A 12063-nucleotide genomic window follows, 5' to 3' on the forward strand; every position below is an offset into this window, starting at 1 on the left:
CTAGCATGTGATCTGTTGTGGAGAGTTTTTTTCCCTATCCCTTAAATGTGGGTAATATTCTAGGATTCTGCTCTTGAATCTCTTTTCTTCTAACTCTACATACTCCTCTTAGGTTATGTCATCTACTGGCCTGGATTCAATAATATTGATGATGCCCAATCTGTCTCCAATCCATGTTAGCTCTTGAGCTTCAGGAGCTATTAAGTGGCTTACCAGATATCTCCATATCTCCAGTTAGTTTTCCATAGGAACCTAAATGTTAAGTATGTTCGAATCTGAGCCCCTTATCTATGTTCCTTCACTGTCCTTCCCCTCCACCCATAAAATGTGTCCATCTTCCTGTGTCTGTCATCTTAGTGAATGGAATCACAGTGTGTATTCACTTGTACAATGTAGAAACTAGGGGTTATCCTAGACTTGCTATTCCTTTGCATTCACATTAGTTTGCTAATTCCTAATGGAGACAAGCTGGACTAGAGCATAGCAGAGAAGATAGAGGAAAGTTAATGGATTTGCTTTATATTTTTAAGCCATCATTATTTGCTGAGATATCAGATGTGAAGAATGTGAAGGAAAGAAATGAAGAATGACCCTGGGTTTTGTACTTGAGCAACTGGCTGGCTGCAGTAAATTTTATTTAGATTGGGAAGATGTGAAGATGAATGGGTTTATGGAGCAGAGAAAACTGAGTGTTATGTGTTAGGCATGTTAGGGTTGACATGCCTGTCAGGTTTCCATGGATTTAGGAGTCTGGAGCTGGGTGAGGAGAGATTTATCCTGGAGATGGTTGTTAAAGCCATAGGACTGCATAGGACAATGTTAGGTAAAGAAAAGATGAAATTCTGTGTTAGGATAGGTAATAGAGGAGTGAGTAAACAGAGGCTTAGGCATTATTGAAGGCTTTAAGAGAGAGATATAAAATATTCTTTTTGAAGAGTAGAAAATCAAACCTAATGGAGAAGTTGTAGTTTGTAGTTTGAGGTTTGTGTTTTGATTTGAAAATAACACCAGTTAGTCTGATTTTATACATTTTTTCCCCGGTATCATTTAGCTATTCAATATCAGTATGAAATTAGTGGATAATCAAGTTTAATCAGATTAGGATTTTGCTAGGCTAGTATGACAGAGGATAAGAGGAGAAGGAAGTTAAGGTTGTTTGTAAGGGAGTGATTATAAATAGAGTGGTGCACCATGGAACCCTGACAGTTAAGGGAGATGTGAGGAATTGAGAGATGTAATTGGTAGTCATATAGGAATGCACTGGATTGATGAGGTGGAAAGATCACTGGAATGGAAAGACTAGAGTAAGTGAGCTGAAAGGAAGTCATGATCAGGAATTACGATGTTTGAAGTCAAGATTCAGATAGGAGGCTAAGGATTGAAAAGTCAGAGAGTAGATCTGGATGTTGAAGTTTCTAAGAATGGTACCAAGAAAAGGGGTGGAGAGGAAGACTGTGAGCCAGGAACCATAAAGTCCTGAGTGAACAAGAAGGGATGACCAAGAAGTTAGTAGATGATGGCTACAATAGGGTAGTGGGTGATACTGTCTTTCCTGAGCTTCAAAGGAATGTTGTCTCTCACCATCGTCTCTTTACACTCTTATGTTTCCCTTAATACAAGATAATTTTACTACTTTGAAATGACCATGTTTTTTCCTATCTTTACACCTTTGCCTAGAATTCTGTTATAATCCCTTACCCCACCCCACTCTTCCCAGGAAAGTCTCTCATAATATCTATGTTTAGATTTACTTTTTCCTGGAAGCTTTCTCCAACCAGCTTTGACTTGGCTCAGAAGCCTCCTGTGTTGTCTTGTATCACCTTTGAGAGATTTGTCACACTTCGTTGTATTTACTATTCACTTCTCTGTGTCACCAACTGATAGAAAGCTTCCTAAAGACAGCACTGTTTTGTTTCATTATATCCCCAGTTTCAATATCAGTGCCTGGCACATATTTGTTAAATAATAATATTTGGTATTCAGTGTTTAGTAATATTTGTTGATTGAATGAACCTGTAAAAAACAATGTTCCATAAAGAATCAGCTATAGAGGTTTTACAACCTATGACATAATTGACTGCTTCTTTTGTGGACAGACCAGCTACTTGGCTTTCTTCAAACTTTACAGATGCTGTGTTACTACTTTTGTATCGTAGTTCATATTCTTAAGTCTGGGATACATAATTTTGACTCTGAGAAGTAGTCACTAGCCACAAGAGATAGCTTGTTAAATATTGAGATATCTGGATTCTCTATTGTTATATTAAAGGATATTTTTGGAGGAAGGGTGTATATTTGAAATTGATGCCCCCAGTTGGCTTCATGGAAAAGTTTTGTGACCCTAAGAAATGCTGGAAGGAAATTACCTGGGGATAGGATGAGGGGCCTAATGTAAAGAACAGTGAAGTGGCATACAAGAGCTGATCTCATTTATCTTCATGGTGACCATCTTGGTTGCTATAACTTTTAGATGACTGTCAATACTTGCCAGTTACATTTTTTACCCCTGTTAAAAGACATTATCTTCCAGCTTCCTCACTACTGAGAGGTACTGTGCCTTAAGTCATATCTTTCTATTCTTTGTTGGTAACTCAAGACTTTTCCTTTAATTATTTTTTAGTCACATTAAAAATTTTACAGCATGTTGGAAAGTTCATGGCTTATAAAACTGGCATCTGCATAATATTGTTGAAATAGAAATGGATAAGTTAAGAAGATAAACGTCTTTAATTTTTTTTTCTTGGTGCAAGTGGAAATTTAACTTCTTACTATGAATTAAAAATCCAGACAGGAGAGTTTGAGTAAAAATACGTCTCCAGTAGTAAATTGACTTGGAAATATTAAGAGATAAGGGAAACACCTTGGCAATGAGAATAGAAACTTAATTTAAGTGGAAAGGCTCTTTTATGGATTTTATAGTGACATTGATCCCATTTATTATTAGTTTATCTTTTTCCACCTAATAATTTTAATTCCTGATTAATAAAGAATTAAATAAGAGATAAACTATAGTAAAATATTTTATTGGACTTCTAGGTGTTCAGTATACCCTTAAGTCTAAATATTAGTGTATAGCAATAACCTACTAAAATAAATAGGAATCAGAAATATATTTAGATGTTTTGGTAGAGGTGCTGTGGTATTTCTGTTAGTTCCTTTTATAAACACAGTGCAGGATCTTTAAATTCTTGTCTGTTAAAATTAAAAACAAAAATACTTGAGAATATCACACTTAATTTGCTGAAAGGAAATGTTGGGTTTCAAAAACTAGTATTGCGTATGACTCCACTGGATTATAGTGTGAAATTGTATAGTTAAATTTCTGAAAGATCTCTTTAGTAAATTGAATCTGTAAAGTCTCTGTTTAGATCTTTTTTTCTGAAAGCCTCTTTGCCTTTCATTATAAAAGAGCCTGGTACTGCTTTCTGTTTTAAAAATCCAGCTGGAAAATTACAGAGTATGAACATTTGCCCATCGGTTCTTCATTTGGAGAGAACAGAAATAATGTCTTCAAAATGGAGACTGACACTTAAGTGTTTACCCTGTCAGTGGGAGTTATAGCTTATATTCTTTTTTTTTAATTTCTGTAACGACATATAGTATATTTTGGCTTGTGCATGGTGTAGCTGAATTTTAAAATACCATATATATTTTATGTGGTTCTGTGATTGTTCAAATCTTCCAGTGATCTGTTCCTTCCCGAGTCCCTCAGAATCTCTAAAGAAAGGTGTCCTTGGTTCTTGCGTCATTTTGGTTCTGTTAAATTGAAATTCAACATATTTGTGTTGATTCTAATCATAAAAATTGACTCAATATGTCTGAAAGTATCAGTATACTTAAAATTTAATTTTATGTGTATTCTTTTAAAAATAATTAATAGATTTAATTTTATTATAGCTTTATATTTACAGATTAGTTGAGCGGATACATAGAGTTACATTCATCCACACCTCACCCACCCACCTATGCAGTTTCCCCTTTTATTAACATCTTGCATTAAGTGTGGTATATTTATTACAATTATTGAACCAGTATTGATATATTATTATAGTTCATAGTTTACGTGAAGGTTCACTCTTTGTGTTGTACAGTTTTATGGATTTTGACAGATACCTAATGACGTGTATCCATTACAGTTTCATACGAGAATAGTTTCACCATCCTAAAAATTCCCTGTACTTCACCTGTTCATCACTCTTCACCCAGACCCCTGGCAACCATTGTTGTTTTCACTCTTTCTATGGTTTTGCCTTTCCCAGAATGTCACATAGTTGGACTCATGTAGTATGTAGCTTTTTCAGACCGGTTTCTTTCACTTAGCAGTATGCATTTACGGTTCTTCCATATCTTTTCATGGCTTGATAGCTTTTTATCACTGAATAATACTCCACTGTATGGATATAAAATGCTGAAAGATCTTAGGAATGGGGAAAAGACCTGAGGCGATTCTTTTGTCACAGGCAAGGAAGAGGAGAGGGTAGGAATGGTGTGAGGCTTCTGGCTGACCTTTTCCCATTTCTCTAAATGCCTTTGCAGTTGGGGGAAGGGTAACCATGGATGGGGGGAGTTAAAATGTTTGTTTTCTCTTCCTGAGACTCCTCCTTACCCTATTTACTGCAATAGATGAGGAAAATATGAACTTCTCATCACAAAATATTTGAGACTGCTGCTGTAGAAAAAATCCTTTTTTCTTCTACCTTTCTGTTTGTGACTTTCCCTCTGTATCCCTCTCCCCCATTCTATTATTTTTCTCACCCTCTATATGTCATTTCTAAAAATATCCCTTCTGAGGCTCTCTTCCCTACATTCTTTGTCATTCTTTTCTGTTTTATCATATGCTCCTTATTTATGCCAAGTGTGAAAATTCATATTCAAATCTAATATACTAAAATGAAAAATGTTGTAGATTATTAAATAGCATTTCCACATAGTGTGCCACACTCGGTGTAATGAACATGAGCACTCATATTCGTGTTGACAGTATTATGGCACAGTGCTTTTAGGCTCTTTTGGCAGTATGTGTTGATGGCCTTAAATGTTCATATTTATACCCTTGATCTCGTAATCTCATACCTTAGAATCCATTTGAAAGAAATAGTCTTAAATAATGAAAAGACTATGTATAACATCCTTAATATCTAACAGTAAGGGAGAATGATTATATGAGCTATTATATAGACATTTAAAATTATGTAGAGCACTGAGAAAGTACATAATTTTGAAAAAATAAAATAAAAATCTGCACCTATAATAGAACTTGGCAGACGTAGATTTAACATCTAAGGTTGGTGAGAGTGTGAATCCCCATAATTTTTTTCAGAGCAATATGGCAATATGTCCATTTTAAATCCACATACGTTTTAACTTAACAATTATGTTTATAGGTTGCCTTACTGATAAACTTTGATATGTGCTAAAATATTTGCAGTGATAATCATTGAAGCATTAATGATACTAAGTCTATCCATGATATTTTCTTAAGTGGTAAGTAGTTTCTCTTCTAGGAATTTACTTGAAGGAAATAATCAAGGCTGTGGATAGATATAAAGCTATGAGGTATATATATTCCTCTATTTATAATTCCAAAATAATATTAAAATCCTAAGTGTCCATTAATAGCCGATAAGTTAAATAAATTATATATACCGTCAGTGGAAAATTAGGCAGCATTGCACATCATGTTGTCGAAGACTGTGATGGCACATCTTCTATAACACGTACACACTTGAGCACACATACACAGGGCGAAAAAGGAAATACGTACACTAAGCGTTAACTTTTTACCTCTGGGTAGTAAGATACACATGATTTGGTTATTTATTTTCCTTTAATGGCCTAGGACTATATTTATAAAATATAGAAAAACCATGAGTATTTTTTTAATTAAGAAAACTACGTATAAGAAAAGACTTGGAGGAAGGACACCAAAATTTTAAACAGTAGTTGTTTTTTAGTGGTGGGATTAAAGAGAATTTTGTGTGTGTGTATGTATTTTTTCTATATTTTCTTTATTGGGAAAATGAGTATACTCATTTCACTGGAAATAAAGATTTTGTTTTTCAGTTTTGTTAAAAGCCTGATTGATAAGCAACTAATTAACATAGTACCAAGTAACTTTTATACAGTTGACAGACTTTTTTAAAGTTTTACTTTCATTTTTATTTTAGGCCAGAAATATACATACGGGAGAGCTGGCTGCAGTAAAAATTATCAAATTGGAGCCTGGTATGTATTAAAACTCTCAAGACAACTTTTGAACACTTTTCTTGTGCAGTTCATAAATATATCACTTAAAAGCATTTTCCATATTTCCTTCCTTGTTTCCCTTCTTCCAAAAGAGTCTTATGTTGTCATAAAAAGGGTATCTCCTGTATGGTTACATTAAATTCCACTGGAGGTTGTTGGTTAAAGATGAATTTGATGCAGTAATTTTGTTGCTGAAGTCTGAAATATGCATATTCAAAAATTGAAAGACACGTTGACAAACAAAAAGTAACGTTAAAATAATGTTAAATTAATTTTCTTTTAAGATGATAGTGAAATATTTGGACTTCAATTTAAGCTTTTATGAGAATGTGATTAGTAAAGTATTCATTGATTTGGGGGAATATTTGGTGAAATTCAGGATAATTATATTTTATATGTCAGCCATTCCCTGGCTGGTTGATAGGTTTAATAATTCTGGTCTTAGCCTAATGCTTATTTTTTTATACTTCTGTCTGTCCGAAGACTGTTTGTTTTAAAACATACTGAGTAACTTGCTTTGAAAATAAAACAACTGTATAAAACCTGAAACTATTTACTTATTTTGATGTCCTAAAAGTTTCTAATGAAAGCAGTAGTAGCTTTCTTTTTTCTCCAATTTCTTTTTTTTTCTTTCTTTCCTCTTTCTTTCTTTCTTTTTACTGTGGTAATGTACACATAACATAAAATTTGCCATCCAAACAATTTTAACGTGTACAGTTCAGTGGTATAAAATACATTCATAATGTGGTGTTACCATCACCACCATCCATGCCAGAATTCTTCTATTTTTATTGTTTTGGAGGACCACCATACTGTTTTCCACAGTGGCTATACAGTTTATATTCCCATCCATACTACACAAGTGTTCCGGTTTCTCCACATCCTTTACAACACTTGTTATTTTTCTGCTTTATTTGTTATAGCAGCCACCCTAATGGAAGTGAGGGGGTATCTCATTGTAGGGTTTTTTTTTGCATTTCCCTAATGATTAGTGATGTTGAGCATCGTTTCATGTGCATATTGGCCATTTGTGTATCTGCTTTGCAGAAATATCTATTCAGATCCTCTGCCCATTTTTTTTTCACTACTTTATTGGAGTATAAATGCTTTACAAAGTTGTGTTAGTTTCTGCTGTACAACAAAGTGAATCAGTTATATGTATACATATATCCCCATATCCCCTCACTCTTGAGACTTCCTCCCACCCTCCATATCCCATCCCTCTAGGTCATCACAAAGCACCGAGCTGATCTCCCTGTGCTATGCAGCAGCTTCTCGCTAGCCATCCATTTTACATTTGGTAGTGTATATATGTCAATGCTACTCTCTCACTTCATCCCAGCTTCCCCTTCCCTGCTGTGCCCTCAAGTCTGTTCTCTACGTCTGCATCTTTATTCCTGTCCTGCCACTAGGTTCATCAGTACCGCTTTTTAAAATTCCATACATATACGTTAGCATATGTTATTTGTTTTTCTCTTTCTGACTTACTTCACTCTGTATGACAGATTCTAGGTCCATCCACCTCACTACAAATAACTCAACTTGGTTCGTTTTTATGGCTGAGTAATATTCCACTTTATATATGAGCCACATCTTTATCGATTCATCTATTGATGGACATTTAGATTGCTTCCATATCCTGGCTATTGTAAATAGTGCTGAAATGAACATTGTGGTACATGTATCTTTTTAAATTATGGTTTTCTTAGGGTATATGCCCAGTAATGGGATTGCTGGGTCATATGGTAGATCTATTTTTACTTTTTTAAGGAACCTCCATACTGTTCTTCATAGTGGCTCTATGAATTTACATTCCCAGCAACAGTGCAAGAGGGTTCCCTTTTCTCCACACCCTCTCCAGCATTTATTGTTGTACATTTTTTGATGATGGCCATTCTGACTGGTGTGAGGTGATACCTCATTTTAGTTTTGATTTGCATTTTTCTAAGTATTAGTGATGTTGAGCATCCTTTCATGTGTCTGTTGGCAATCTGTATATCTTCTTTGGAGAAATGTCTATTTAGGTCTTCTGCCCATTTTTGGACTGGGTTGTTTGTTTTTGTGACATTGAGCTGCATGAGCTGCTTGTATATTTTGGAGGTAAATCCTTTGTCAGTTGCTTCATTTGCAAATATTTTCTCCCATTCTGAAGGTTGTCTTTTCATCTTGTTTATGGTTTCCTTTGCTGTGCAAAAGCTTTGAAGTTTCATTAGGTCCCATTTCTTTATTTTTGTTTTTATTTCCCTTACTCTAGGGGGTGGGTCAAAAAGGATCTTGCTGTGATTTATGTCATACAGTGTTCTGCCTATGTTCTCTCTAAGAGTTTGATAGAGTCTGGCCTTAGATTTAGGTCTTTAATCCATTTTGAGTTTCTTTTTGTGTATGGTGTTAGGAAATATTCTGATTTCATTCTTTTACATGTAGCTGTTCAGTCTTCCCAGCCCCACTTATTAAAGAGGCTGTCTTTTCTCCATTGTATATTCTTGCCTCCTTTGTCAAAGATAAAGTGACCATATGTGCGTGGGTTTATCTCTGGGCTTTCTATCTTGTTCCATTGATCTATATTTCTGTTTTTGTGCCAGTACCATACTGTCTTGATTACTGTAGCTTTGTAGTATAGTCTGAAGTTTGGGAGCCTGATTCCTCCAGCTCTGTTTTTCTTTTTCAAGATTGCTTTGGCTATTCAGGGTCTTTTTGTGTTTCTATACAAATTGTGAAATTTCTTGTTCTAGTTCTGTGAAAAATGCCATTGGTAATTTAATAGGGATTGCACTGAACCTGTAGATTGCTTTGGGTAGTATAGTCCTTTTCACAATATTGATTCTTCCGATCCAGGGGCATGGTATATCTCTCCATCTGTTTATGTTATCTTTGATTTCTTTCATCAGTGTTTTATGAGTATAGGTCTTTTGTCTCCTTAGGTAGGTTTATTCCTAGGTATTTTATTCTTTTTGTTGTGATAGTAATGGGATTGTTTCCTTAATTTCTCTCTCTTATCTTTCGTTGTTAGTGTATAGGAATGCAAGAGATTTCTGTGCAGTAATTTTGTATCCTGCAACCTTACCAAACTCATTGATTAGTTCTAGTAGTTTTCTGGTGGCATCTTCAGGATTTTCTATGTATAGTATCATGTCATCGGCAGACAGTGACAGTTTTACTTCTTCTTTTCCAATTCATTTTCCTTTTATTTCTTTTTCTTGTCTAATTGCTGTGGCTATGACTTCCAGTACTATGTTGAATAATAGTGGCGAGAGTGGACATCCTTGTCTTGTTCCTGATCTTAGAGGAAATGCTTTCAGTTTTTCACCATTGAGAATGATGTTTACTGTGGGTTTGTCGTATATGGCTTTTATTATGTTGAGTTAGCTTCCCTCTATGCCCACTTTTTGGAGAGTTTTTATCATAAATGGGTGTTGAATTTTGTCAAAAGCTTTTTCTGCATCTATTGAGATGATCATATTGTTTTTATTCTTCAGTTTGTTAATATGGTGTATCACATTGATTGATTTGAGTATATTGAAGAATCCTTGCATTCCTGGGATAAACCCCATTTGATCATGGTGTATGATCCTTTCAATGTGTTGTTGGATTCTATTTGCTAGTATTTTGTTGAGGAATTTTGTATCTAAGTTCATCAGTGATATTGGTCTATAATTTTCTTTTTTTGTGATATCTTTGTCTGGTTTTGGTATCAGGGTTATGGTTGCCTCGTAGAATGAGTTTGGGAATGTTCCTCCCTCTGCAGTTTTTTGGAAAGTTTGAGAAGGATAGGTGTTAGCTCTTCTCTAAACATTTGGTAGAATTCCCCCTTGAAGCCATCTGGTCCTGGACTTTTGTTGAAAGATTTTTAATTGCAGTTTCAATTTCATTACCTGTGATTGGTCTGGTTATATTTTCTAATTCTTTCTGGTTCAGTCTTGGAAGGTTGTACTTTTCCAAGAATTTGTCCATTTCTTTCAGGTTGTCCATTTTTTTGGCATACGGTTTCTTGTAGTAGTCTCTTATGATCTTTTGTACTTTCGCAGTGTCAGTTGTAATCTCTCCTTTTTCATTTCTAATTCTTTTGATTTGAGTCTTCTCCCTTTTTTTCTTGATGAGTCTGGCTAATGGTTTATCAATTTGGTTTATCTTTTCAAAGAACCAGCCTTTAGTTTTATTGATTTTTGCTATTGTTTTCTTTGTTTCTATTTCATTTATTTCTGCTCTCATCTTTATGATTTCTTTCCTTCTACTCATTTTGGATTTTCTTTGTTCTTCTTTTTCTAGTTGCTTTAAGTGTAAAGTTAGATTGTTTATTTGATATTTTTCTTGTTTCTTGATGTGAGCTTGAATTGCTATGAACTTCCCTGTTAGAACTGCTTTTGCTGCATCCCATAGGTTTTGGATTGTCATGTTTTTGTTGTCATTTGTTTCTAGGGTTTTTGGTTTTTTTTTCTGTACGCGGGCCTCTCACTGTTGTGGCCTTTCCCATTGAGGAGCACAGGCTCCGGACGCACAGGCTCAGCGGCCATGGCTCACGGGCCCAGCCGCTCTCTGGCATGTGGGATCTTCCCAGACCGGGGCACGAACCCATGTTCCCTGCATTGGCAAGTGGACTCTCAACCACTGTGCCACCAGGGAAGCCCTGTTTCTAAGTATTTTTTTATTTCCTCTTTGACTTCTTTACTGATCCCTTGGTTATTTACCAGCGCACTGTTTAGCGGCCATGTATTTGTGTTTTTTACTGTTTATTTCCTGTAATTGATTTCTAGTCTCATAGCATTGTGGTTGGAAAAGATGCTTGATACAATTTCAGTTTTCTTAAATTTTCCAAGGTTTGATTTGTGACCCAAAATGTGATCTGTTCTGGAGAACCTTCTGTGTGCACTTGAAAGAAAGTGTGTGTATGTGTGTGTGTGTGTGTGTGTGTATGTGTGTGTATACACCCCTACATCTTCTTTATCCATTCAGCTGTTGGTGGACACTTAGGTTGCTTTCATATCTTGCTTACTATAAATGTTCATGTATGAAAGATACATGCACATTGGGGTAGATGAGTGGGAGGTATCTTTTCAAATTAGTGTTTTTGTTTTTTCAGATATATACCCAGGTGTGGAATTGCTGGGTCATATGGTCGTTCTATTTTTAGTTTTTTGAGAAACCGCCCTACTGTTTTCCTCAGTGGCTGCACCAATTTACATTCCCACCAACAGTGTGCATGGTTCCCTTTTCTCCACATCCTTGCCTAACATTTGTTAATTTGTATTCTTTCTGATGATAGCCATTCTGAGAGGTGTGAGGTGATATCTCGTGGTTTTGATTTGCATCTCCCTGATGATTATTGATATTGAGCATCTTTTCATGTGCCTGTTGGCCATCTGCATATCCTTTTTAGAAAAAATGTCTGTGCAGTTCTTCTGCCCATTTTTTGATTGGGTTGTTTGCTTTTTTGATGTTGGGTTGTATGAGTTGTTTTTAAATTTTGGATATTAATCCCTTGTCAGTCATATCATTTGCAAATATTTTCTTCCATCTGATAGGTTGTATTTTTGTTTTGTCAGTGGTTTCCCTTGCTGTGCAAAAGCTTTTGAATTTAATTAGGGAGAAAATGGATGCACAGAGTGACAAGTTAAAAGTTTTTAACAAAGAGAAAATATAAAGAAGAAACAGACAGATGAAGAATACAATAACTGAATGAAAAATACACTAGAAGGAGTAAACAGTAGAAAAATACACTAGAAGGGATAAACAGTAGAATAACTGATGCAGAGGAATGGATCAGTGAGCTGAAAGACAGAGTAGTGGAAATCACTGCTGCTGAAAGAAAAAGGAATGAAA

At 35.2% G+C, this 12063-nt stretch overlaps 1 protein-coding gene across 1 annotated transcript in view; it reads left to right on the plus strand.

Annotated features, from left to right (window-relative positions):
- Positions 1-12063, plus strand: part of MAP4K5 (mitogen-activated protein kinase kinase kinase kinase 5) — a 136408-nt gene that overhangs the window by 16826 nt on the left and 107519 nt on the right. Inside the window, exon 3 of the mRNA XM_060142785.1 lies at positions 6168-6225. Coding sequence (XP_059998768.1) covers positions 6168-6225 — 58 coding nt within the window. The remainder of the gene's footprint in view (positions 1-6167; positions 6226-12063) is intronic.

This window comes from Lagenorhynchus albirostris, chromosome 1 (genome assembly GCF_949774975.1).
Source record: "Lagenorhynchus albirostris chromosome 1, mLagAlb1.1, whole genome shotgun sequence".
Classification (NCBI taxonomy): Eukaryota; Metazoa; Chordata; class Mammalia; order Artiodactyla; family Delphinidae; genus Lagenorhynchus; species Lagenorhynchus albirostris.